General features: G+C 43.7%; 2 protein-coding genes across 4 annotated transcripts in view; both read right to left on the reverse strand.

Moving 5' to 3' along the window:
* LOC139234881 (erlin-1-like) overlaps nucleotides 1–26,863 on the reverse strand; it is an 843,171-nt gene that overhangs the window by 43,120 nt on the left and 773,188 nt on the right. The gene's annotated exons all lie outside the window — the stretch shown is intronic.
* chuk (component of inhibitor of nuclear factor kappa B kinase complex) overlaps nucleotides 21,929–26,863 on the reverse strand; it is a 113,188-nt gene continuing 108,253 nt past the window's right edge. For all 3 annotated transcript variants that reach the window (XM_070865683.1, XM_070865682.1, XM_070865684.1), the window contains exons 19-22: nucleotides 25,858–26,005; nucleotides 23,920–24,062; nucleotides 23,363–23,462; nucleotides 21,929–22,421 (exon numbers count right to left, since the gene is read on the reverse strand). In XM_070865683.1, coding sequence (XP_070721784.1) covers nucleotides 22,374–22,421; nucleotides 23,363–23,462; nucleotides 23,920–24,062; nucleotides 25,858–26,005 — 439 coding nt within the window. In that variant the 3' untranslated portion in view covers nucleotides 21,929–22,373. The remainder of the gene's footprint in view (nucleotides 22,422–23,362; nucleotides 23,463–23,919; nucleotides 24,063–25,857; nucleotides 26,006–26,863) is intronic.

A 26,863-nucleotide genomic window follows, 5' to 3' on the forward strand; every position in this document is an offset into this window, starting at 1 on the left:
CTTCCGCTCTTGCATCCGGTCCAGGGTGTCCTTGGAGATGGAGCACGCGGTGTCCACCGGTACGCTCGCGGCCTTCCGCGAGAGGTGGGCACCGGAGGGACTGGAGTGCATCATCACGCCCGGCAACCAAATTTTAATTTGATTTTATGTTTTTAAGTTAATTTGTTTTAATTGCCGGTGCTTTTAGTGTCCCCCTACCCTTTATAGGGGACATTGGGGAAAAAATATGTTTTTGTGCCCCAAAAAAAAAAACCCACAAACAAAAAAAAATCTGTAAATGTTTGGTGTTTCCCCCAGATCGGGGGGGCACGGTTTAATGTTTTTTATTTACTCCCAAAAAGAGTTTCATGCACAAGGACCCCCAGGTCCCTCTGCACCACAGCATGTTGTAATTTCTCCCCATTCAAATAATATTCCCTTTTACTGTTTTTTTCCCCAAGGTGGATGACCTCACATTTTCCGACATTGTATTCCATCTGCCAAACCTTAGCCCATTCGCTTAACCTATCTAAATCTCCTTGAAGCCTCTCTGAGTCCTCTACACAACCCGCTTTCCCACTAATCTTAGTGTCATCTGCAAATTTTGTTGCACTACACTCTGTCCCCTCCTCTAGGTCATCTATGTATATTGTAAACAGTTGTGGTCCCAGCACTGATCCCTGTGGCACACCACTAACCACTGATTTCCAACCGGAAAAGGACCCATTTATCCCGACTCTCTGCTTTCTGTTCGCCAGCCAATTCTCTATCCATGCTAATACATTTCCTCTGACTCCGCGTACCTTTATCTTCTGCAGTAACCTTTTGTGTGGCACCTTATCGAATGCCTTTTGGAAATCTAAATACACCACATCCATCGGTACACCTCTATCCACCATGCTCGTTATATCCTCAAAGAATTCCAGTAAGTTAATTAAACATGATTTCCCTTTCATGAATCCATGCTGCGTCTGCTTGATTGCACGATTCCTATCCAGATGTCCCGCTATTTCTTCCTTAATGATAGTTTCAAGCATTTTCCCCACTACAGATGTTAAACTAACCGGCCTATAGTTACCCTTTTGCCTGCCCCCTTTTTTAAACAGAGGCGTTACATTAGCTGCTCTCCAATCCGCTGGTACCTCCCCAGAGTCCAGAGAATTTTGGTAGATTATAACAAATGCATCTGCTACAACTTCCGCCATCTCTTTTAATACCCTGGGATGCATTTCATCAGGACCAGGGGACTTGTCTACCTTCAATCCCATTAGTCTGTCCAGCACTACCTCCCTAGTGATAGTGATCATCTCAACGTCCTCCCTTCCCACATTCCTATGACCAGCAATTTTTGGCATGGTTTTTGTGTCTTCCACTGTGAAGACGGAAGCAAAATAATTGTTTAAGGTCTCAGCCATTTCCACATTTCCCATTATTAAATCCCCCTTTTCATCTTCTAAGGGACCAACATTTACTTTAGTCACTCTTTTCCATTTTATATATCTGTAAAAGCTTTTACTATCTGTTTTTATGTTTTGCGCAAGTTTACTTTCGTAATCTATCTTCCCTTTCTTTATAGCTTTTTTAGTCATTCTTTACTGTTGCTTAAAATCTTCCCAATCCTCTAGTTTCTGTGCCTCAATGCGAGGAGTATTCGTAATGAGGTGGATGAATTAACTGCGTAGGCAGCTATTTACGATTATGATGTGGTTGGGATTGCGGAGACATGGCTCCAGGGTGACCAAGGCTGGGAACTCAACATCCGGGGGTTTTCAACATTCAGGAAGGATGGGCAGAAAGGAAAAGGAGGTGGGATAGCGTTGCTGGTTAAAGAGGAAATTAACGCAATGGTGGGAGGGGACATTAGCTTGGATGATGTGGAATCTGTATGGGTGGAGCTGCAGTATACCAAAGGGCAGAGAACGCTAGTGGGAGTTGTGTACAGACCACCAAGCAGTGGTAGTGAGGTTGGGGACAGCATCAAACAAGAGGTTAGGGATGCGTGCAATAAAGGTACAGCGGTTATCATGGGTGACTTTAATCTACATATGGATTGGGTGGACCAAGTTGGTGGCAATGCGGTGGAGGAGGATTTCCTGGAGTGTATTAGGGATGGCTTTCTGGACCAATATGTCGAGGAACCAACTGGAGAGCTGGCCATCCTGGACTGGGTGTTGTGTAATGAGAGAGGAGTGATTGGCAGTCTTGTTGTACGAGGCCCCCTGGGGAAGAGTGACCATAGTGTGATAGAATTCTTTATTGAGATGGAGAGTGACAGTGTTAATTCAGAGACTAGGGTCCTGAACTTGAGGAAAGGTAATTTCGATGGTATGAGACGTGAATTGGCTGGGATGGACTGGCAAATGATGCTTGGGGGGTTGACAGTGGATAGGCAATGGCAGACATTTATAGATTACGTGGATGAACTTCAACAATTGTACATCCCTGTCTAGAGTGGGGATAGGAGGGGGAAGGTGGCTAAACCGTGGCTAACGGGGGAAATTGGGGATAGTGTTGGATCCAAGGAAGAGGCATATGAATTGGCGAGAAAAAGCAGCAAACCTGAGGGAGAAGTTTGGAATTCAGCAGAGGAGGACAAAGGGTCTAATTAGGAGGGGGAAAATGGAGTATGAGAGTAAGCTTGCAGGGAACATAAAAACTGACTGCAAAAGCTTCTATAGATATGTGAAGAGAAAAAGATTAGTGGGGACCAACGTAGGTCCTTTGCAGACGGAGTCGGATGAATTTATAATGGGGAACGGGGAAATGGCGGACCAATTGAGCAAATACTTTGGATCTGTCTTCACTGAGGAGGACACAAATAGCCTTCCAGAAATACTAGGGGTTCAAGGGTCTAGCGAAAAGGAGGAACTGAAGGAAATCCTTATTGGTCGGGAAATTGTGTTTGGGAAATTGATGGGATTGAAGGCTGATAAATCCTCAGGGCCTGATAGGCTGCATCCCAGAGTACTTAGGGAAGTGGCCCTGGAAATAGTGGATGCATTGGTGATCATTTTCCAACATTTTGTTGACTCTGGATCAGTTCCTATGGATTGGAGGGTGGCTAATGTAACACCACTTTTTGGAAGTGGAGGGAGAGTGAAAATGAGGAATTGTGGACCGGTTAGCCTGACATCGGTGGTGGGGAAAATGTTGGAGTCAATTATTAAAGATGAAATAGCGGCGCATTTGGAAAGCGGTGACGGGATCGGTCCGGGTCGGCGTGGATTTGTGGGGGGGAGATCGTGCTTGGCAGGTCTTCTGGAGTTTTTTGAGGGTGTGGCTGGTGGAGTGGACAAGGGAGAACCAGTATTTGGACTTTCGAAGGGCTTTTGGCGGGGTCCCGCACGGGAGATTGAGCGTGCGGGGTTAAAGCACATGGTATTGGGGATAGTGTATTGATGTGGTTGGAGAGCTGGTTGGCGGACAGGAGGTAGAGAGTCGGAATGGGCGGGTCTTTTTCGGAATGGCGGGCGGTGACCGGTGGGGTGCCGCGGGGTTCAGTGCTGGGAACCCAGCTATTTGCAGTGTACATCGGTGATTTGGATGGGGGAGTTGAGTGCAGTATCTCCAAGTTTGCAGATGACTTTGGGCTGGGTGGCGGTGTGGGCTGGGGGGAGGATGCTAGGAGGCTGCAGGTTTGCATGGCGGATGGGGTGTGGTGTGGGTGGATGTGGGGTTGTCCACTTTGGTGGCGGAGACGGGAAGACAGAGTGTTGGCTGAATGGTGGCGGATTGGGAGGGGGGAGGGTGCAGCGAGACCTGGGTGTCGTGGTGCATCGGTCATTGGGGTTTGGCATGCGGGTGCGGCAGGCGGTGAGGAAGACAAATGGCATGTTGGCGTTCATAGCTCGAGGATTTGAGTGTGGGAGCGGAGAGGTCTTGCTGCAGTTGTGCGGAGCCTTGGTGGGGCCACACCTGGAGTGTTGTGTTCAGTTTTGGTCCCCTGGTCTGAGGAAGGACGTTCTTGGTGTTGGGGGGGTGCAGCGGGGGTTCACCGGATTGGTTCCTGGGATGGCGGGACTGACATGTGGGGAGAGACTGGATCAGCTGGGCTTGCATCCACTGGAGTTTGGGGGAATGAGAGGGGATCTCATGGAAGCATGGAGGGTTCTGACGGGATTGGACGGGTTGGAGGCGGGAGGAGTGTTCCCGTTGCTGGGGGGTTCCGGAACCAGGGGTCACGGTCTAGGAATGGGGGGTAGGCCATTTAGGACCGAGGGAGTTAGATATAACCCTTACATAGAAACATAGAAAATAGGTGCAGGAGTAGGCCATTCGGCCTTTCGAGCCTGCACCACCATTCAATAAGATCATGGCTGATCATTCCTTCAGTACCCCTTTCCTGCTTTCTCTCCATACCCCTTGATCCCTTTAGCCGTAAGGGCCATATCTAACTCCCTCTTGAATATATCCAATGAACTGGCTTCAACAACTCTCTGCGGCAGGGAATTCCACAGGTTAACAACTCTCTCAGTGAAGAAGTTTCTCCTCATCTCGGTCCTGGGCGGCCTGCCCCTTATCCTGGGACTGTGTCCCCTGGTTCTGGACTTCCCCAGCGTCGGGAGCATTCTTCCCGCATCTGGCCTGTCCAGTCCAGTCAGAGTCTTGTTTGTTTCTGTGGGATCCCCTCTCATCCTTCTGGACTCCGGTGTATGGGGGCCCGGGTGGTCCAGCCTCTCCTCGTGTGTCGGTCCGGCCATCCCTGGAGTCGGTCTGGTGGGCCTTCGCTGCGCTCCCTCAGTGGCAGGGGCTTCCTTCCTCGGATTGGGGGGCCAGGGCTGAGCACAGTGTTCCGGGTGGGGCCTCGCCGAGGCCCTGTGCGGCTGCGGCGGGACTTCCTTGCTCCTATACTCAAATACCATTTGCCTTCTTCACCGCCTGCTGTACCTGCATGCCGGCTTTCGGTGGCTGGGGGGCCGTGCGCCCAGGTCTCGCTGCGCCTCCCCTTTTTCTGGTTTGCCACCATTCAGGTAGTGTTCTGCCTTTGTGTTTTTGCCCTCAGGGTGGATGGCCTCGCGTTTGTCCACATTGTACTGCATCTGCCATGTATTTGCCCACTCGCCTAACCTGTCCAAGTCACCCTGCGGCCTCTTGGTATCCTCCTCACAGCTCATGCCGCCACCAGGTTTGGTGTCGTCTGCAAACTTGGAGATATTGCGCTCGATTCCATCATCTGGGTCGTTGGTGTATGTTGTGGAGAGCTGGGTTCCCGGCGCTGAGCTCTGCGGCACTCCACTGGTCACTGCCTGCATTCTGAAGGGGACCCGTTGGTCCCGGGTCTCTGCTTCCTGTCTGCCAACCAGTTCTCTGTCCGCGTCGGTGCATTGGCTCCAATACCATGTGCTTTGATTTTGCACGCCGGTCTCCTGTGTGGGACCTTGTCGGGGGCCTTTTGAAGGTCCAAATACACCACATCCACTGGTTCTCCCTTGTCCACTCTACTAGTTGCATCCTCGGGGAATTCCAGGGGATTTGTCGGGCATGATTTCCCTTTCATGGATCTATGCTGACTTGGACCAATCCTATCACTGCTCTCCAAATGCGCTGCTACCATTTGGCCCGACTGCTCTAAGCCGGCGTTGATGCTCCACACAAACCTCCTCCCACCTCTCCACGGTGCCAGCCGTGGCTCAGTGGGCAGCACCCTCGCCTCGGAGTCAGAAGGTCGTGGGTTCAAGTCCCGCTCCAGGAACTGGAGCACAAAAATCCAGGCTGACACTCCAGCGCAGCGTTGAGGGAGTGCTGCACTGTCCGAGGTGCTGTCCTTCGGATGAGACGTTAAACAGAGGCCCCGTCTACTCTCGCGGATGGATGGAAAAGATCGCATGGCACTATTTCGAAGACGAGCAGGGGAGTTCTCCCCGGTGTCCTGGGGCCAATATTTATCCCTCAACCAACATCACAAACAGATGATCTGGTCATTATCACATTGCTGGTTGTGGGAGCTTGCTGTGCGCAAATTGGCTGCTGCGTTTCCCACATTACAACAGTGACCACACTCCAAAAAGTACTTGATCTGCTGTAAAGCACGTCCGGTGGTCATGAAAGGCGCTATATAAACACAAGTCAGTCTTTCTTTCTCCATCTCACCCACGGATTCGCTGGCAGTGACCCGGCGGGCATACAAAGCGACGAGGGCACAAATGGAGCAGCCACCCTCTTACACTTCGACCCATGCAAGGTTAACTTGGCATCATTGCTGCACAGAGACAGGCAATGCTGAAGGGTGGCTTGCTACCCGCTGGTCCCTGCGGGCGCAGAGTCTTGCTGGGGTTATGGTGCCAGTCGGTCGGGTCGTCCACCAAAGTGCCCGTTCTTTTGTTGCAGGCGCTGTTTGACCATGGGGGCATCGCCACCGTGCCCAACCCTGAACCTGGCCACACAGGTACTTCCTAGAACAGGCCACTGGATAGCGACCAGGAGAGGGAAGGAAACTCGGGGGCCGGGGGGTTGGGGGAGGGGGGGGTTATCTTTCTCCTCCAAAGTCCAGGGGCATTGATGCCAGTTGTGGTGGCCTCATCTATTGCCGAATTCAGCTGATTTAGCAGCAACCTCAGGCCTGCTGGCAAGCTTCAGTCCGATGGATTTGCCCACTGCGCTATTAAAGAATCAGCATGTTCAAAACATTCCTTTCCAATTTTGAAACTTTTTCCTGGAGTGTAGCCATTATTAGAAAATTGTTAGAAACATCGCGACAGGAGGCGGCCTTTCAGCCCCTCGAGCCTGTCACGCCATTCAATGAGGTCATGGCTGATTTGTATCTTACCTCTATCGGCCCACGTTCGTTTGGTATCCCTCAATACCCTTACCTCACAAAAATCCATCTCCGTTTTGGATTTTTCAATTGGCCCTCAGCCTCCAACAGCTTTTTGGGGGAGGGAGTTCCAGATTCCCACTGCCCTTTGTGTGACATCACCCCCGAACGACCTGGCTCTGATTTTAAGGTGACGCCCCTTGTTCTGGACTCCCCTCACCAGAGGAAAAAGTTTCTCTTGATCGAACGACTAAAGTCCAATGTTACTTCCCAGCATACAAGAGAGCTGCCAGAACCACATGGACAGTCGATCCTGGGGCAGGCGTGGATCGGAATAGTTGAACGTGTGCTTAGAATTCAAAGAGATCACTGTAATATCCTCCTTCAACTCGCAGCTGAAAAGGTCTCAGGATTAAGAGAATGGGGATTCAATCATTCCCCTTTGCTGAAGATATGAGAAAGCAGGAGGTTAAAAAATATATCCTTCGCTTATCCCGGGAATGCCAGACGCTTGGAAAGGGAAACTAAAATGGCGCAATATTAGTGGAAGATGAGCTATAATCCCCAGTCAGTGCTGGGTCACAGGAGGGGAGACTACAACAGGCACACGGGCCAATGTCAGGGTCAGGCTGAGCTGCGATTCCCCATGTAGTCGAATTGCCTGTCAACATGCTTCAATACATGGACAGCAGCCACTTGGCCCAATGACTGAAGCCCGTGAGTATACCTGAATGAGGAATCACCCACCACCTGTGGGAGGGGAGCAATTGGTGAGCCGAAGGGTAGTGGTTGTACACGGCTGGCGACAGCATTATTGCATTTTGCGGGCGGTTTCAAACGTCAGCGTGGGTGAACAAAACACCAAAGCAGGTCAATATTTACCTATAAAGATATCAAGGAACCAATTTCAAATGTGTCACCAGACTGATTCCTGGGATGGCAGGACTGACATATGAGGAGAGACTGGATCGACTAGGCTTGTATCCACTGGAATTTAGAAGAATGAGAGGGGATCTTATAGAAACATAAAATTCTGACGGGACTGGACAGGTTAGATGCAGGAAGAATGTTCCCGATGTTGGGGAAGTCCAGAACCAGGGGACACAGTCTAAGGATAAGGGGGTAAGCCATTTAGGACCGAGATGAGGAGAAACTGCTTCACCCAGAGAGTGCTGAACCTGTGGAATTCTCTACTGCAGAAAGTTGTTGATGCCAGTTCGTTAGATATATTCAAAAGGGAGTTAGATGTGGCCCTTACGGCTAAAGTGATCAAGGGGTATGGAGAGAAAGCAGGAATGGGGTACTGAGGTGAATGATCAGCCATGATCATATTGAATGGCGGTGCAGGCTCGAAGGGCCGAATGGCCTACTCCTGCATCTATTTTCTATGTTTCTATGTTTCCCACCTTGGCCACCTTATACGCATTGGTCTTTGATTTGATACTTTCCTTTATTTCCTTGGTTATCCACGGCTGGTTATCTCTTCTCTTGCCGCCCTTCTTTTTCACTGGAATATATTTTTGTTGCGCATTATGAAAGAGCTCCTTAAAAGTCCTCCACTGTTCCTCAATTGTGCCACCGTTTAGTCTGTGTTTCCAGTCTACTTTAGCCAACTCTGCCCTCATCCCACTGTAGTCCCCTTTGTTTAAGCATAGTACTCTCGTTTGAGACACTACTTCCTCACCCTCAATCTGTATTACAAATTCAACCATACTGTGATCACTCATTCCGAGAGGATCTTTTACGAGGAGATCGTTTATTTTTCCTGTCTCGTTACACAGGACCAGATCCAAAATGGCTTGCTCCCTTGTAAGCTCTGTTACATACTGTTCTAAGAAACAATCCCGTGTGCATTCTATGAATTCCTCCTCCAGGCTACCCCCTGCGATTTGATTTGACCAATCGATATGTAGGTTAAAATCCCCCATAACTACTGACGTTCCTTTTTCACATGCCTCCATTATTCCCTTGATTATTGCCCGCCCCACCATGAAGTTATTATTTGGGGGCCTATAAACTACGCCAACCAGTGACTTTTCCCCCTTACTATCTCTAATCTCCACCCACAATGATTCAATATTTTGTTCATTGGAGCCAATATCATCCCTCACAACTGCCCTAATATCATCCCTTATTAACAGAGCTACCCCACCTCCTTTCCCTTCCTGCCTATCTTTCCGAATCGTCAGATACCCCTGTACATTTAATTCCCAGTCCTGGCCACCTTGCAACCATGTCTCTGTAATGGCCACCAAATCATACCCATTTGTAATGATTTGTGCCGTCAACTCATTTACTTTATTTCTAATGCTGTGTGCATTTAGGTAGAGTGTTTTCATCCTAGTTTTTAAACCATGATTTTTAGTTTTTACCCCTCCTGCAGTCCTTTTATATTCAGTGGTCCTTTTTGTTTCTTGCCTTTGGTTTCTCTGCCCTCCACTTTTACTCATCTCTTTTCTGTCTTTTGTTTTTGTCTCCTTTTTGTTTCCCTCTGTCTCCCTGTATTGGTTCCCATCCCCCTGCCATATTAGTTTAACTCCTCACCAACAGCACGAGCAAACACTCCCCCTAGGACATTGGTTCCGTTCCTGCCCAAGTGCAGACCATCCGGTTTGTACTGGTCCCACCTCCCCCAGAACCTGTTCCAATGCCCCACGAATTTGAATCCCTCCCTGCTGCACCACTGCTCAAGCCACGTATTCATCTGTGCTATCCTGCGATTCCTACTCTGACTAGCACGTGGCACTGGTAGCAATCCCGAGATTACTACTTTTGAGGTCCTACTTTTTAATTTAACTCCTAGCTCCTTAAATTCGTCTCGTAGGACCTTATCCCTTTTTTTTACCTATGTCGTTAGTACCAATGTGCACCATGACAACTGGCTGTTCTCCCTCCCTTTTCAGAATGTCCTGCACTCGCTTGGAGACATCCTTGACCCTTGCACCAGGGAGGCAACATACCATCCTGGACTCTCGATTGCGGCCGCAGAAACGCCTATCTATTCCCCTTATGATTGAATCCCCGATCTCTATCGCTCTCCCACTCTTTTTTATGCCCTCCTGTACAACAGAGCCAGCCACGGTGCCATGAACTTGGCTGCTGTTGCTCTCCCCTAATGAGTCATCTCCTTCAACAGCACTCAAAACAGTGTATCTGTTTTGCAGGAGGATAACCACAGGGGACCCCTGCACTACCTTCTTTGTACTACTCTTCCTGCTGGTCTTCTACTACTCTGTGGGAGTACCTTCACCACACGGACTGCAGCGGTTCAAGAAGGCGGCTCACCACCATCTTCTCAAGAGCAATTAGGGATGGGCAATAAATGCTGGTTTTGCCAGCGACGTTCATATCCCGAGGCGAATTTAAAAAAAACATGAGTGTTGTACAAGAAGAAGCTATTAATTAAGCCACAAGCAAAAATGTGATCTACTTGGGAATGAAATTAGTACTATCAACAGATATGACCATGTATTGTGATTACATAAGGGCATTTGACTATCTCTCAATATCATCACTAAAACAGATTATAGTCCGGATTTTAGGGTGGTGATCATAGAATCGTAGACATTTTTGACACAGGAGGCCATTCGGCCCATCGTGTCTGTACCAGATGAAAAACAGCTATCCAGCCTAACCCCACTTTCCAGCTCTTAGGCCATAGCCTTGTAGGTTACGGCACTTCAAGTGCATATCCAAGTACTTTTTAAATGTGATGAGCCTGTCTACTTCTGTCAGCATTCGTCGTCATCACCCCTATGAAACTGTCCAAAACTTAAGGATTTAGCGCATACACAGATAAACGTGGAAATCCAGAAGTTGTGGTCAGTTATTCTCTGCTCCTCCACAGGTTGCACTGTGGAAATCTCCAGAGCTGCCGACAATCAGTTGAAATTACATACAAGGGCAAAAACTTCCCCTTTTACGCTGGAATATCGCTCTTAAACCCCGCCCCCCGCTAAAACTTTAATCCTTGTTGAAAGAGGTGTAACTGAGTTTTTAACAGCGTACTGACTGCTGATCAACCGTTCTGGGCCTGAAAAACTAATTTTATATTTGTGACATTTCAAATGTTCTCATTAATACGATTAAACAATACAAGTTTTTAATATATATATTTTTTAAAGTTCATTTATGATATTTCAGCTTCTATCTTAATCCTCTGTATGTCCCAATCTTTATTTCGCTCTCTGTAAAATTTATAAGTTGTAAATTAGAATCTGTGCATTTTACTTCCTGGTTTGCTGTCTGTGGAAATTCTTCAATGTGATTGCCTGCTTGATATCATTGTTGTTGGATGCTTTGGATTTTTTTGATTTGACGCCAGATTCAAACAAAGGTCGGGAGAGCTGAAATTCATGCCACAGCGATGGCAAGATCTTTGTCGAAAGCTTTTTTCGAGGTCAGCGGTGAGTGCCATTGCTTCACCACTGACCGCAAATTCTGGGCCAATATCTGGTCATTATCACATTGCTGTTTGTTGGAGCTTACTGTGCGCAAATTAGCTGCTGCGTTTCCTACATTACAACAGTGACTACACTTCAAAAGTACTTAATTGGCCGTAAAGTACTTTGGGATGTCCTGAGGTCTTGAAAGGCGCTATAGAAATGAAAATCTTTCTGAGCAAGTTACACACATTTTGTGCTCCAGGTGAGAGATGTTAGTGCTGGGAAATGGGAATCTTCTACTCAGTATTAGCAGTAAGCATTCCTGGGTAATATATAGCACAGCCAGATTCAGAGTAAAACTCACTCTACTCTGTCCTAAATACCTCACTGACAAAGGCACTGTTCATACTAAACGCTCCGGCTATTTTGGGTGGACTCAGCTGTTCAATCAGCTGCTCCTACCTCGTAAAGTGTGATTTTGCTGGCTACTTAATACCCTGTCATGGGTATCAGCTTACAGTTTGCACTAACAGACTGCAGCAGCAAACATAGCTGGAAAGAGCAATGACCCTCAGCATGAAAACCGAACAAGATGGATGAGCTGCCAAAATGTATTTCAAATTATAAAATAACTCTCCACCACCTGTCTCAACCTCTCCTCTGCCTTTATGTTGTCCGAGTGCTTGTCCAGTTTTGGATGAACAGCAATTTCCACCAGTTAAAGACCTGAGCCATGATTCCCGGCCTCTACGACAAACTCCATACTCTTGCCACTGATTCCATCCCTCTCTCCAGCCACAATCTCAGTTGAACTAAACTGTTTGCAACTTCAACATACTATTCAACCCAAGCTGAGCTTCTGACCCCATGTCCTTTGATAAAAGTTGAGTTCTACTACCTTATATCTACTTGTACGATAATATAATCCAGGGAAGTAGAACCCCCTTGTGACCTGAACTGGAAATATGTATCTTATGCATGTGTACTTCTTCAATCCTTCTTAAGGGGGATCTACAATACACTTGGTGAGATAAGGCCTGATATGAATCAGTAAGTTGCTTAACTTCACAGTAAGGTAAAAATGCAGAATAGCAGTTGTTGTGTCCTTACACACTACAGCAAATCAACACGAGGCACATAATGGAGACAAGGTCACTCTACGACCTGTGCCTTTATTCATAGGACCAAGGAGTGATGACCCTACGTGGGACCTCCCTTTATATACCTGGATGACCAGATGAGGAGTGTCTCCCACAAGTTCACCCCCTGTGGTCAAGGTGTGCATTTCTCAGGTGTACACAGTCTACAGTGTTGTTACATAAAGGTTACAGTTATGTGAAAGTTACAAGCATGACAGCAGTTATGATTGAACTCATTTATCTTCAACTAATATGTCCTTACTATAAAGTATAAATGCACACGAGGCCCATACTTGAGAGAAGGTCACTCTGTGACCAGTAACCTTTATTAGCCAGCACTGAAGTGGTGAAGGTGGATGGAGCTTCCCCTTTTATACCTGAAAGTCCAGGTTAGGAGTGTCTCCCACAAGTTCATCACCTAGTGGTCAATGTTCTCATGGTGTACAACTTAGGTCAGTTTTCTATACATGGGTTACAATGACAGTTAAATATATGACATAAACAATGCAAGCTATCTTCATATACAGGTGCAGAATCCAGAACGCTCGTCTGTTCCAGATTCCGCGTTTATCCGGACTTCGGATCGTCTTTCTGACGTCACAAATCCGAGCCCAGATTCGGGTATTTCCGGATTTTGGAACGTCAGAAAGGGTGGTCGCCGTTGTGGAGCTGTTTGAGTGGGGCCCCGCCGCCAAGGAGGTATTTGTGCGGGGCCCGCCAAAGTGGAGCTGTTCGGGCGGGCCCCGCCATCAAAGAAGTGTTCGGGCCAGCGGGCCCTGTTGCAGAGGAGATGTTGGGGCGGGCCAGTGAGGAGGCCCCGAGGTAAAGGAAGCGGTGGCGAGGTAGGTGCAGCGGCGGCGAGTGGCAGCGAGATAAGAGCAGCAGCGGCGAGGTCCAAGGTTGGGCAGCGGTAGGGTCCCAAGGTCAGCGGGTCCAGATTCCGGACCATTTTACGGATTCCGGATGACCCTGCCACCGATCGTTCCGGAGTGCGGAACTCCAGATTTTGGACGCTGCACCTGTAATACAAAATGAAGAACATGACATGCTTCCCCACATCAGTGGGTTATGTTACTTGACTTAAACAAGATGTATTTCAACTATTCCCCCAATATTTCTGAACCTAAAGCTTTTTCTGTTGAATTTTTAAAAAAATCGACTGCTCTCAAAAGCCTTCTTGTTTCAAAATGCTTTTCTGCAAGCCTATGCACTAGCCTCTATTTTTTTTAATATCTTCCACTGATCACAGACATGGAGCAAAGGACATTCTAACACAATAGGTGTGAGGTATTTTTTAGTTTCTTAAAAAAGCTCCCTAATTTGCTTATTGTTTACAATTGGGGGAAGTGACTAACATTTTGCGTAACAACCGTAATTCATCTCTGCTTTCTTTAAGATTTGCGAGAATACACTTTGCTTTAAAAACACACCATTAAAAACAGCTTTTTTTCTGCAATTCTTTTTGCAGAAAATGGTTAAAAGATGGATGCATATATTTGCACTAACCGAAAGCCAGCCGTTTCTCTGATTGGCTCTCCATTATTACATGATCTATTGCTAATTGGTCCCCTTAGAGGATAAGTCATACCCTGAAGTTCCTCTGGAACGTGTAACTGGAAGTGCCCAGCCCAAATTCTGATTGACTTTCCAATGCGTAATTCGATCTATTTTGACTTCAGAAGCCAGAGGATAGATCTCCCCAAAAGCCACCAAGTTCCAGCTGAAGTCTCTTACCCCAGCGCAAGTGTGGCTTCTGCCAGCTAAAGTCCCTTTCCCCAGCACATGTGCTGCCTCCCACAGCCGAAGTCCCTTACCCCAGCACATGTGCTGCCTCCCACAGCTGAAGTCCCTTACCCCAGCACATGTGCTGCCTCCCACAGCCAAAGTCCCTTATCCCGTCGGAAGTGCATCCCTCCCTCAGCTGAAGATCCTTACCCAAGCGCAAGTGACCTTAACCACCCCCTCCCTCCCCCCCGCCCCATAGATGGGGCATTGTGTGCGGATTGTTAACAGGTTTATTGGTTATGAAGTGAATAGTGACAGTGTCGTGACTTCTGGATTTCATTCACCCCAAAGATGGCCCTTGCAACACACGCACTGAGCTTACTCGCACCAGGGGGTTGGAAGAACGTGATCAGTCTTCCCCGAGTTCCCTCTCTCCCCTCCCTCCCGTGACTCTCTCAACACCTTCCCACCCATTTCCAGTGCACTCTCTTACCCCCGTGACCCCCAGTGCTCTCTCTCTCCCCTCCATGCTTTTTCTCATCCCGCATTTACCCCCCCCCCCCTCCCTGGCTCAGTGCTCTCTCTCGTTAAAATAATTATTGAATATTTTATTAAGAAACTGACTGGAATGGGAATATAAATTAATATTTGTTAGGTTATAAAAAAATAGGTGGTTTATGGTGCTCATTCACTGGTTTGCAGAGGTCGTGAATGGAGTTGGAAGGTAAGCCAAGGAGGAACTTGGTTACAACTGACCAATGGAAATTAGTATTTTAAAAATATTGTAAGCCATTGATAGATGTGACACAAAATTATGACAAAGGAAGTAAGTTGAAATGTGTCAAGGAAGTGTGTGGTATTCTGCAAAACTTTAAATATATTGCATACATATATTGCAGACAAATATATCTCTTCACTCACTGATATAATTGATAAGCCCAGCAGTATTTAATTATTTGCAGCTTTGTGTGACCAAACTAATAACAGCACTCTCCACTCAATGTCAGAGGTTTGAGTTCAAGCACCACCCACACCCCCCACACGAGGACTCCAGCACCTAATGCAGATAGTCACTTTAGTGCAATATTGAGATTGCTGCATTGTCATAGGTGCTGCCACTTAGATTAGATGTTTGTTTAAACAGAAGTCAACTCAAACAAAGGATCTCCAATTAATCTGTCTTTTCTTTCAGATGACCCTGCTGTGCATTCAGTCATTTCTCATTTTGGTAAAAAAATTGAAAAGACTGTCCCACTTTTGTATTATTCAAATGGCAGTAAAACAGTTTAGTAGACTCAATTAACAAAGTTGGGCTGATGACTATATTCGGTTACAGGAATACTATACACCACTTGGTACAGTGGTGCTTTGACACTGTGTGGAGCTACCACTTAGGAAATAATTTTGAGATGGCTGTGTTTTGGGCATATGCCAACTGTGGACTAAATTGAGACTTTCAGAGCTCTATTGGCATATAATAATTATCATGCAGGGGTATCTCTCCTTTCTTTAGGTAGAATTTGGGTTTCTAAAGCTGAGGGAAAGCAACTGACAATGCTACACTCCATTGGAAATCACAAAAGTATGAAGAAGAACCAGCGATGTGCGCAAACGTTTTAGAAAAGTTGGGAAGGAGGAGGGGAGCAAGTTATCGATGTCTCCAACTATACCAATATTTTTCATTGTGTACCAAGGCAAATAAGTCTGTCTGAACCATCCAAATAATATTTTGATATATTTTGTCATATTATCTGCCATGTGCGTCTCTGCTCTGGTCATTAGCCGCAAAGGAGTGACGATCTAATTACTACAGTTAAAAATCGGTTTCAATTTATACAATTAGTATTTTGCTGACTATTTGTTTTAAAGTGCATCTTTCCCTTATGGTAACTTTTCTCTGCTTGCTTCTGACTCTCATTCTTTGTTTAATCCTGATTTTCTATCTTTCTCTTTGTGCATGCAAGTCACATCGTCATCCACGCATCTCTCCGACTTTCTGCAAGTCTCATCTGCCTGGCACAGATTCACTTTCTTTTCCTATTTCTCCCCCTCTATGCCGCTCTCACAACTCGCTCCCCTTGTTCACTGTAAGATTGTGTGTGTCCACTTTTATCACCTTCCATGTGTTAAATCTACCTGGATACTCACAAAAATGACCTTGTTTCTCCATGTGTACAAAACCATAGCTCACCTCTTGGACAACAATCTAATCCTCAAACTCCCTTTAAAATAGTCCAACCACCCTAAGAGACAGTGTAGTCAAATTATAGACGAAGAAATTACTTCAATCACCATCTTAGCAGCATCTTCCTTCCAGTTTCCAACATCATCTGGTTGTTGTGGCTTTTGAATTTTTTTCTTGAAAATCTGGAGAGGAGTTTGAAGGAGAGCCAGTGTCCATCCTAATTCCATTGGAAATCCCAGATTGGAAAGGCTTCCTGGTCTCGGTGCCAATGCAAAACGTATGAATTAGGAACATTTTGTACTAGCTAATTAAACAGTATCTGATCAAAAAAGCCAGGATATTAATCTGTAGAATTTCCAACTGATAGTCCCGTAACTGACATCAGCAGATCTGCTCCCTGCTGAATGTAGACACGTAAATGGGTCTCTAGTGATGAGAACACTTAGCCACAATCATACATCAAACCAAAAGCCCACTAGCCTTAAAAGGTATTGGAAGGGAAGTGGTGACGACTGCATTTTGGTATGCAAAATGGGCACAAACTACATAACTGAAATAAAGGAAATGTCATAAAAGTCTCCTATTTTGCAGTAGGACAGCATGGTCCAACCCCACAAAATATGAAATGGTCTCCACTTGCAGAGGCTGAAAAGGAAAAAGCATCTGAACAGTGTCGGAGGCCCAGGACAGAGAGGTCAGAGTGGGGTGGAGAATTAAAATGGCAAAAAAAATGGCGGAGGATGAACCGTTGAATGTGGAGGCTGGAAGGCGAGAACAAAGGAAGCCTTACCATGGTTCTGGGAGGGAAGGGAAGGGGTGAGGGCAGAAGTTCAGGAAATGGGGCACACACAGTCAAGGGCCCCGTTGACCAGCGTGGAGGAATCCTCCACCAGTTGAAAAAAAAAAGGAAGGCATATTGGAAGTACTGGCGTGAAAGGTTGCATCATCAGAACAGATGTGACGGAGATGGAGCAACTGGGAAAACGGAAGCAGGGTCTAACCTGCTGAGGATATCCTGCATTTTCTGTTTATATTTCAGATTTCCAGCATCCGCAGTATTTTGCCTTTAGATTTAATTTGAAGACAAGTATTCATAATCAATCCTCAGTCAAGGAGGGAAATATTTCACGCAATTGAAATTATCAAGCATGTAGAAACCGTTATGGAAGCTACCCAACTGTTTCACTCACATTCTTCAGCAAAGGGAATCTGCCACTTCTTCCTGGTCAGGTTTATGCATGACTCTAGTCCGGTTTATGCATGACTCTAGTCCTATAGCTATATGGTCGATTCTTAATGCCGTCGAGGTGGCCTATCAAACCACTCAGTTATCAGGACAGCTTGGGACAAGCAAGGAATGCATTACCCACACCCCAAAAACAAATTTAAAATTAAAAATATTAAAAAGCTTTCTCATGAGAATTTCTAGTACGGAAAACTCCCATTGCGAGGGTTGAGGGTTGGATCTTGGTACTTTTGTACATATCTTAAAATTAGTTAACTGACGAGCCATCATTTTATTGACAAAGAGGTCGTGAGAAATGGTCTGAATAGGAGGTGATAAATTGCTGCTCGAGAATGGAGGGAAGAGAGGAAAAAAACAGACCCAAACGAAGAGAACAATGCCATTTTATTTTTAACTTTATTTAAATCTGGTCATTTATAATCCTTTAATGTCAGTTTGCTAGCAACAAAATAACTCCACAGTTGTGGATTTGAGAACCAGTTACATTTCATACAATTTAAAACACTGATTTGAGATCGTCAACTAAGAGCACACAAAAAAAAATCTAAGATGACACAAGTGCAAATGACCGACAAAAACAAAATATACATTTTTGGTACTTTAGAGGTGCATAAATACAAATTAAAGTTTAAAAGGAACATAAAGTACAAAGACAATAACAAATGGACTATGAGCAATTATGTATAGGAACTTAAAATGCAGAAAAATAATTCTAATACAAAACTTTAATGTCATAGTTGATACATACACACGTTACAAAAGTACATTGAATATGTGACTCTGCTTTTTATCAAAAACACTCACTAGAATTCAGTTTGCTTGTCAATTTATCGTGCCATTGAACAAATGAACAAATCAGGTTTTGTTGTACTAAATTAAACTAATCATACATTAGCTTATGGGATTAGAGTTAAAAAATGTATTTTCTTCTATTCCCTAATGTTAGAGAAAAAGACATCATGTACATAAAGCAGGCATGTCAAATTTTCACTATCATAGTGGACGGTGGAAAATATACCCCATTGTGTCTAACATGTTGCATACAGTACATTCAATGACGTGAGAGCATCTTGGGGAACATGAACAAAACAGGAAGACTTAGAACAAAATCCAAACAATGTGACATCTTAAAAGTGCAATCAACGCTGCCATGAGTAAAATGAGAAAATATACGAGATACATGACTGACAGCAGAACAGTTTAGTCAGTGTGTTACGATGAACTGAAGAGTAAACTCAATACCTCTCCACTGATCCTGTATGTTCTTTAAAATCATATTTAGACAAACATTAAAATGTACTTCTAACTCATTCCAAAATTTGTTGCATTATCACTGTGCAGTCCCAGTTTATACATTTTAAGTTTAGTGGTTTATGCCTTCCCTGAAAGTTTCCCCCAAACCACTGTAAACATGTATGCACAACTAACACGGCATTACAAAATAATACAAGCAATAATTCATGGTCACTGGATTTATATCAATTTTAAGTGTGTAACCTCCCATAGAAATTAGAAATGCAAAACAATGTGTGAGGGTTATGAAATTTTTCGTATGATTTCATACTTCAAGGTCCAGCCTCAACCAGCTCGACAGCAGAGACATGCAGGAGATTATATTAAAAAAATAATTCTCATTCATACCGAATCTATAGCAAAAAACCTGGAGACAGGTAATTATACCATCCGTGTCAGGCCATCACAACTCATTTGAACAGCAGGCACCATTATTTTGTGTAAACCACGAAAAAAAAATTAAATAATAATTTTAGGTGGTCATTCAATGCCTCCTATTGAATCACTTCATGACCTGGAATACTTTCATCTCTGGCTGTTTGTCAGTTACACAAAGTCTCAATTTATATTAGTCAATTAAAAATAAGATTACACAGGTTTGTTACAGCACCAGATGTCATTTCACAATTGGTCGTAGAAGTATTAAAAAGTTTTAGCTCAATGGCTGACTGAACAGATCATTAAAATGAAGTCTTCCTGCATCTGTTGTTATTGCAGGAAGATGGAAATTGGTTAGAAGTTACTGGGTCAGATGTATACTGCACAAAATGTTGGATGGACAATGCATTGAGCCACACAGCACGCCATATAGGCTCACGATCGCAATTTCCACAGGCCAAGTTGCCAATCTCAGTTGTACTGCTGATGTCAAATTCTTTTGCACAGAGCAAAAAAGGTTCAGCAATCCTTTGGCTGCTGTGTCAGGTCAGCAAGCAGCTTTGGAGCAACAAGGGCAGAATCCTTGGAGCCATAACCTACACTTTCAGCCAAAGATGGTGCTTGGTCCAGGGAGATGAGGAGAGAAGATGTGGAAAAAAATATATTTAAAAAGGAGTTTCATCCTCAAAAATAATGAATTACTGGAAAGGTGTGGCTCAAACATAATGCAGCACTTTTCTTTCAACTGATAGATCCACTGGATCAATTAGAAATAACCAACAAGCAGGAAACTGAATTTTGCCCAAAAGTATCTGTACTGTGAGACACAATTCAGCAAACTCTTAGATACAGGAGAAAGTCTTATCTATTCTGCCATAGAAATAAAAACATTAAATGGATGAAATGTGAAAACATTTGATTTTGTAATACCTGTACCTAGAGTCTCCATCTGAACAATTTCAATAGAGTAGACAAACTGAATTGAAGAATAGTTGAAGCTGTCTGGGGAGTTTAAAATTAGCTGTGATTTAGAACAGCTTTTGCTTCAAACACAATTGGTGAATATTGGTGCTCAAATAGATAAAGTAAACCTCCAATCTGCCAAAGTAGCGTCCCCGAGCCGCACAATTCAATGGAATAACCTCCAATTGCTGCTCCCACTTAACTTGAAATTATTGCTTTTATAGCTTGAAAATATAGGCAAAAAGGGAGTGTAGAAATAAAACACTTGTTATTCCACTTGATAGTGCATGTTACTCATGTTTTTAAGGAAGAGCTATTCCTGAATTAAAACTTTTTGTATATAACGATATATGGTGGAGTATCCTCAATTTACTCAGCACGATAAAGGGTCAGTGATGTGTAAACACTTTCACTGAAAGTAGTTTAAATGTCTCATCTCATCAGGAACTGTTTATATTGGAAGTAATACAAGAGCACAGTATTAGTTAAATACTTAATAAAAGAACAAAATGTTATTGAAATGTGTTCCCAAATCTGAATATACAGGTATCATCAGGAGAAAGAAAAAGTCAAAGAGGGGATTTTATAGAATGCAGTCCTTTCTTGCCTCTACTTACCAAACATTTTACTTGAGCTTTCACTGTAATCTTTGTTCAAGGTTTTCCCTTATTTCCATTTCTGTTTCTTAGTTCTCATTTCCATGGTGCCCTCTCAGCCATCTACTTTGAGCATTTACCCCACTTTTTTTCCCCCAATAGTCAAAGAAAAAAAAATTGGGTGAACTTTGAACTTTTTTTCAATCTGCAGAGTTGAACACAATTTAAAATCATAATATTCAATCCTTCAGAATATTAAAAAGCTAAAGTGAGAATTCGGGTAGGGCAACCAGCTTGGGTCAGCAACAAGCTTCAAATCTACCAGAGACATTAAAGTCATGTTATGGAAGTTAGAAATCAGTCTAACGAAGGCCATTTCACTAGCATGCTTAGTCTCAATACATTCTAGAAACAGGAACCATATTTTCACTAATTTTATAAATCATGATGCTAAAATTTAGCTAGAAATATAGGGTATTATGGTAGTATACCAGTTGTATTATTGGACGTGATAGCTGCTTAAAATCCTATTCGAAATGGCAATCTATGTAATGTTAGAGAGACTGCAGGTTGTTAATTTAAATTTCTACAAAAATCATGGAAGATTTCAAAAAATTAACTGACTGTTAAGGCAGTGGCTATACATCATATCACAAACATCGCAGTGGATGTTTATAGAATATAGTTCCTTGAAATAAATGTGGCTTCTAAGCAGTGTAGTTCTCATGAGTATATATGTTTGCTTTTCAAAAAATGAAACTAAAGTGGTAGGAAAATCTGCAGGTTGTTACTTTATTCCAGGAGAATTCCATTCAATGTTTTTATAAAATTCATTTTGAAACCTGCATGGAAAGTCTTAAGTCGGTTCTCCCACCTAGCTCGGCCATTCTGTGTATGTCACCAATGGGGAATGCCATTGTGCAGGGCCCACAACTTCAGAGCATGCTACGTATTGTGGGACACCATAAAACCACGGTGCCATTTGTAGTTGTTAACCAACTGAATAATTCCCTAGGGTTATATCAATTTCTGGCTACTACTCAAATGCAGGTGGACATTCACCCCTCAGTGGCATTCCACAAGTGACCTAGTAGTTTAAAAAATATATATAAATCAAAAAGCCAAACAAAATTCTTCTAAGATTCTTATTTTACTCCAAATACAATATAGAGGAAAATGTGTGTGAATGTGTGGGCAAGGGAGGGGGAGGGCGGGGGAAAGAGAGAATTAGACCTCCGTACTTCCTCCTCTTTAAGTAAATACTGACGTAAATAAACAAGAGAAATAAAAAGGAAGAAAATACAAATGCTGGGCGTATACCGCAGGTTCATCAGCAGTGGTAAAAAAAAATGTGGCATTTGAGGTGTAGACTGTTCAATAGAATTTCTTCAATTCCAATGTGCAGAATCTACACCCAAAATATAAATCCAACTGCTGACAGACCAGTTGTGCATTTCCAGCAATTTCAGTTTTTATTAAATATTAAAGTGAAGCAATTTGGTAAACATCGGAAAATGCCAGTAAGCAGTATAATATGTAGATCCAGTACTTCCTCGTTGACTGAACTGAAACAGTGCAATTAAGGTCCAAAAGACACGGGTCTGGAGGTACAGTTTCCAGGCTCCAGAAATATGACCTTTCTTTATAGTGTTCACAACAGCAAATCCACACTGACGCAAGGTCTTCTGGTGGTCAGCATTCAAATCAACTGCCACACCAAAATATGAATTTCAGAGTTTGTCTGGCAACATTTCTTCAAGCCAACTCCAATCAAGAGACTGAAAAAGAAACGTTAATGGATGCTGACTACTGTGTAGTGCAAAGAAAATCAATTTTCCATCCACTCCATCCATCAAACAAACAGACGGTCTTTTCTCTTACACTGTGAAAGTCTATACTTGCCAACAGTGATATCGATAAACCTTCAGGTTAACTAAGTAATACAAGTCAGAGTTCAAGAGGTTACAAGGTACCAGACTGCTCCTGTGTGAACAAAACAAATTACAAGCCCAGGTGTTCTTTGCTGAACTGTTTACACAAAGTAACCTCATGAACTTCCAGATACATCACCTAGATTTAATGAAAATGTTTACATCATCATAAAGAAGCACTGTGATAGTCATTGAGTTTATTACCACAGGAGCTATTTAATATTGAAATCTATGATATTATTTTACAATGTTAAGATATTCAGTAATAGTTAAAATGTATTCTTCCAAAGCTGTTAAATTGCAAGAGAGTTTTGGTGGCACTAGATGTTTGTACTAGCAGGGTTTGTAGCAAAATCGCATTGCAGCAGACACGGTTACCTCCTGCAGCAGTAACTTCCATAAAATTGCAGAGGAAATCTTGTTGTTAAGAAATAATTTTGTAATGCCAGCTATTGTGTGTTGCAAATAGAATCATCATGCCATCCAATGTTTCCACTAAGTTGCGCGGTCATCTGCAAGATCCTGCACGGGCCGCTCACCGACTTTTACATTGTGGTTATTGTGCATACGCAAACATTTGAATGGGCCGCGCACTGGGGGAGCTAAGCCGTGCAGGAGGCAGTGATGCCCTCTTGTGTACAAATCAGGTCATGTATCTTTGAAAAATACGTCACACTGTACTGTATTTTAAGGGAATCTCAGCATTCTAATGAGAGTGTAGGTCAGTATCGTCTAAAAACAAAACACATCAAGTAACTGTCACAATTAAAATACTGAATAGTGCTTACCGTCATGCTGTTATTCTGTTCCAATAGAGTTTCCTGCATCAAAGTATGCAACTGGCTGCAGAAATTTTGGTTCTCTTCAATTACAGACATGGAAGATTCACTGGAAGGAAAAAGATAGGATGCATAATGAGCTCATCGTGTGGATTAATTTGTGCTTGACCATTAGGTTTGGTTTGAACTTAACACTGGTAAGCGTACTTAACAGACATCACATTTTGGAAAAAAAAATATTTTTATGGAAGGCACACCATCATATTTTGTTAGCTTCATTTCTTTGCACATATATTTGTACTTACACAATTTCAAAGCATTTCTGAAATGATGATCAGCATCTAAAGCAAAAAACAAGTTCCGAATATTCACAAAACTAAGTGCAGTATATATTAAAATATCATTATATTGCCAGACTTCAAAACCATGCTACATTTGCACCATTTCCTCCATACATTTTAACTGGTTCTTCAATATATATTAATCGTAATTCTCATTGAAAATTTTTATTGTAAATATTTAAATACCTACGAAATAAAAACTGGCAGTATCCCAGCAGTTCCTACCTGTTTTTCATCATAGATAAAGAGGACAAAGGCTTAGGCAAGGCATTTTGTGGCATAAAAGTCTGCCCCTGCTGTGCCCATCCTAAACCATGGGATGAACCAGAAGTCTCTGGACTCGCACTTTCAGGGCCTCGGGCTGTGCTCTGAAAGTAATTAAATACCAAAAGGGCTGTTAAAGCTCAACTCACTTCATTAGAGAGATATTTTTCAGTTCAAATAAAGAAAAAGAGGGGTGGTATTAACACTCATTACCAGAGAGTAGGCTTGGATGCAGGTTCAAGCTGCTCTCTGTTCCAATCCCCAAGCACAAATTGCAGCCTATCTTAGCAAGAACTCATTGAAGCTGGGTTTGAAGTACTGCACCATGGAGTGCTTGTTTGCAGCAAAAGTCTCCTACACAATTCCTGATCTCAGCTGGGCCAGGATAATGAAGTACCAAGGAGGTGGGAAATATTGGAGGCAAATTCATTTTAGCCAGTCTCACACATATTCCACAGGCTGATGACAAAGTGGCTCAAAAGGAGCTCTGGCAGCACGCCGCTCATCAGTTCTCTTGGCAGAGGATGATGTGTGATGATGCAAGAGCAGTGGAAAAGAAATAAATATATGGCGCAGAAAGTCCTCTTGTTTAAAAAGGCGACATTAATTAACATTACAATAGTGAGTAAAATTACAAAATGGGGGTGAGAGAGGGAGAACATAGCCATTGGAAGATAGCCAGTGTTATCGTACATATAAATGAAGGGTCTTTCCAGTTGAAAAAGATTTCCTTCTTTATCTTCTCAATCGGTGCACAACACATTCAAAGTAGAGAATGAGAAGTTGTCTGGGCCTCAGACTCTGCTAACGTCTTAGGCTAATAGCATAGGATATAGCCTTGAGACTACAGAATCAAAAATAGCTTTTAAAGAATAGATTCATGCTTTTGCTATATAGCACAGAGTAAATCATCCACTATTACTTTGACATAGAATATTGATAATCAGTACCATCAATTTTTATGGTTGGTAAATTTTTCATTAGAGGTGTCACATGGTTGCAAAAGGGATGTGCAAGTGAACTATACATGAAATGCTAGGTGTTTCACAATACAAACTGCTTCCCACATATAACAATTTTGACAGGACTCGGAGTCAAGATCATGGCACTGGAACTCAGCAATCATCACCAAACACAATAAAAAGGTAAAGTAAGGATGAGGTACATCCCAGCATGAGGTACAGGAAGTTAGGAAGTGAATTCGCCCATCTCCAAAAGCTTTACTGGCAGATGCAAGGCATCAAGTCACCCGCTCACTCCTCAGAGAAATTGGCATTGGGTAACTTGGAGGGAGAAAAATCAACAAGTTAATGTGGCATGAATACACAGTACAGATTGAACCTCCCTTATCCAGCACCCTCCCCAACCTGGCCTGTGCCGGATGAGGGATTTTGCCAGATGTGGGGAGGTCATGGCGGGTGGGGGTCGGCCAGTGGCCCCAGAAGAGTCAGCCGACACCCCTGGAGGGAGCACTGTGGGGAGGAGCGGCCGGCTGGAGGACTGTGGCTGCAGGAGTTCCAGCAGGGCGACGAGGAGGAGGCAGCCGATTGAGGAGGAAGATTATATTGGCGAGCAAGATTTTGACTGGCCGTGTTCTGCGCATGCGCCACCCAGGAATGGTGCCGGAGAGGGGTGGTGCCGGATAAGGGACTCCCGGATCAACCTGTACTGGTGATACAAGGGGAAGGCATTAATAAAAGTATAAATATTCATTATTTTAGATATTTACTACCTGGTGATAGTATGAAGTAAATAAAATGGTAGCATATCCATTCCATCTAAATTTAGGGTAATTGGGATAACAATAGCGATAGCATTATAATAAGATTGACTGCATTGGTATGAGATTTTTTTCTCAACTTCATAATGCTACTAGATTTTGGAGAAAAATGTACTTACACAAGCAATTTTTAACAAATACCATATTTCTTTCTGTCTCTTCTCTTGCGATCGCAACAACATTTTTTCATTTTCTCTAATGTTGTCAAGCGCTTGTTCAATCTTTGGAAAAAGATCGATGATCTTCTGTTTACAGGCCAACAGTTTACTGTAAGTCACAAAGACAGCAGTTAAAGAAAGAGCGATCAAGACATTTAGTGATATCGCTCACAAAAGGAGACATCGATTAACATTAAAAAAACATGAAGCAAGAAAAGCCAATACTTTTGACACAATGATGCAAAAGCTTTGTATGCCAGAGTTCATGACATTCACTTCAGGAGTTGGAACAAATGGAGAGTTTATTTCAGTTCTTGTACCAAAGTTATTTTCATCTTACAGCAAATGCAGTGTACAGTACAAGATAAGCACACTTGCTACTGGCCTTCCCTCATTTTTCCTTTTGAAGATAAATAGTAAGCAACATCACCAGATCAAAAATGGTACTGTGTTGCAATGGCTTTGAAAGATTTTTTAAAATTCAATCACGGGATGGGAGCGTCGCAGACAAGACCAGCATTTATTGCCCATCCCTAATTGCCCTCGAGAAAGTGGTGGTGAGCCGTCTTTTTGAACTGTTGCAGTCCCTGTGGTGAAGGTAGTCCTACAGTTGTGTTCGGGAGGGAGTTCCAGGATTTTGACCCAGTGACTATGAGGAGCAGTGATTTATTTCCAATCAGAATGGTGTGTGACTTGGAGGGGAACTTGCAGATGGTGATGTTCCCATGCGCCTGCTGTCCTTGTCCTTCTAAGCAGTAGAGGTCACGGGTTTGGGAGGTGCTGCCGAAGAAGCCTTGGCAAGCTTCTGCAGTGCATCTTGAGATGGTATACATTGCAACCACGGTGCGTTAGAGGTGGAGAGAGTGAATGTTTAAGCGGATGGTGTTAAGCTTCTTGCCTGCACCCATTCGGGCACGTGGAGAGTATTCCTGACTATAGCAGGTCAGAGGCTTGGTATATAGAACAT

This window comes from Pristiophorus japonicus, chromosome 22 (genome assembly GCF_044704955.1).
Source record: "Pristiophorus japonicus isolate sPriJap1 chromosome 22, sPriJap1.hap1, whole genome shotgun sequence".
NCBI lineage: Eukaryota > Metazoa > Chordata > Chondrichthyes > Pristiophoridae > Pristiophorus > Pristiophorus japonicus.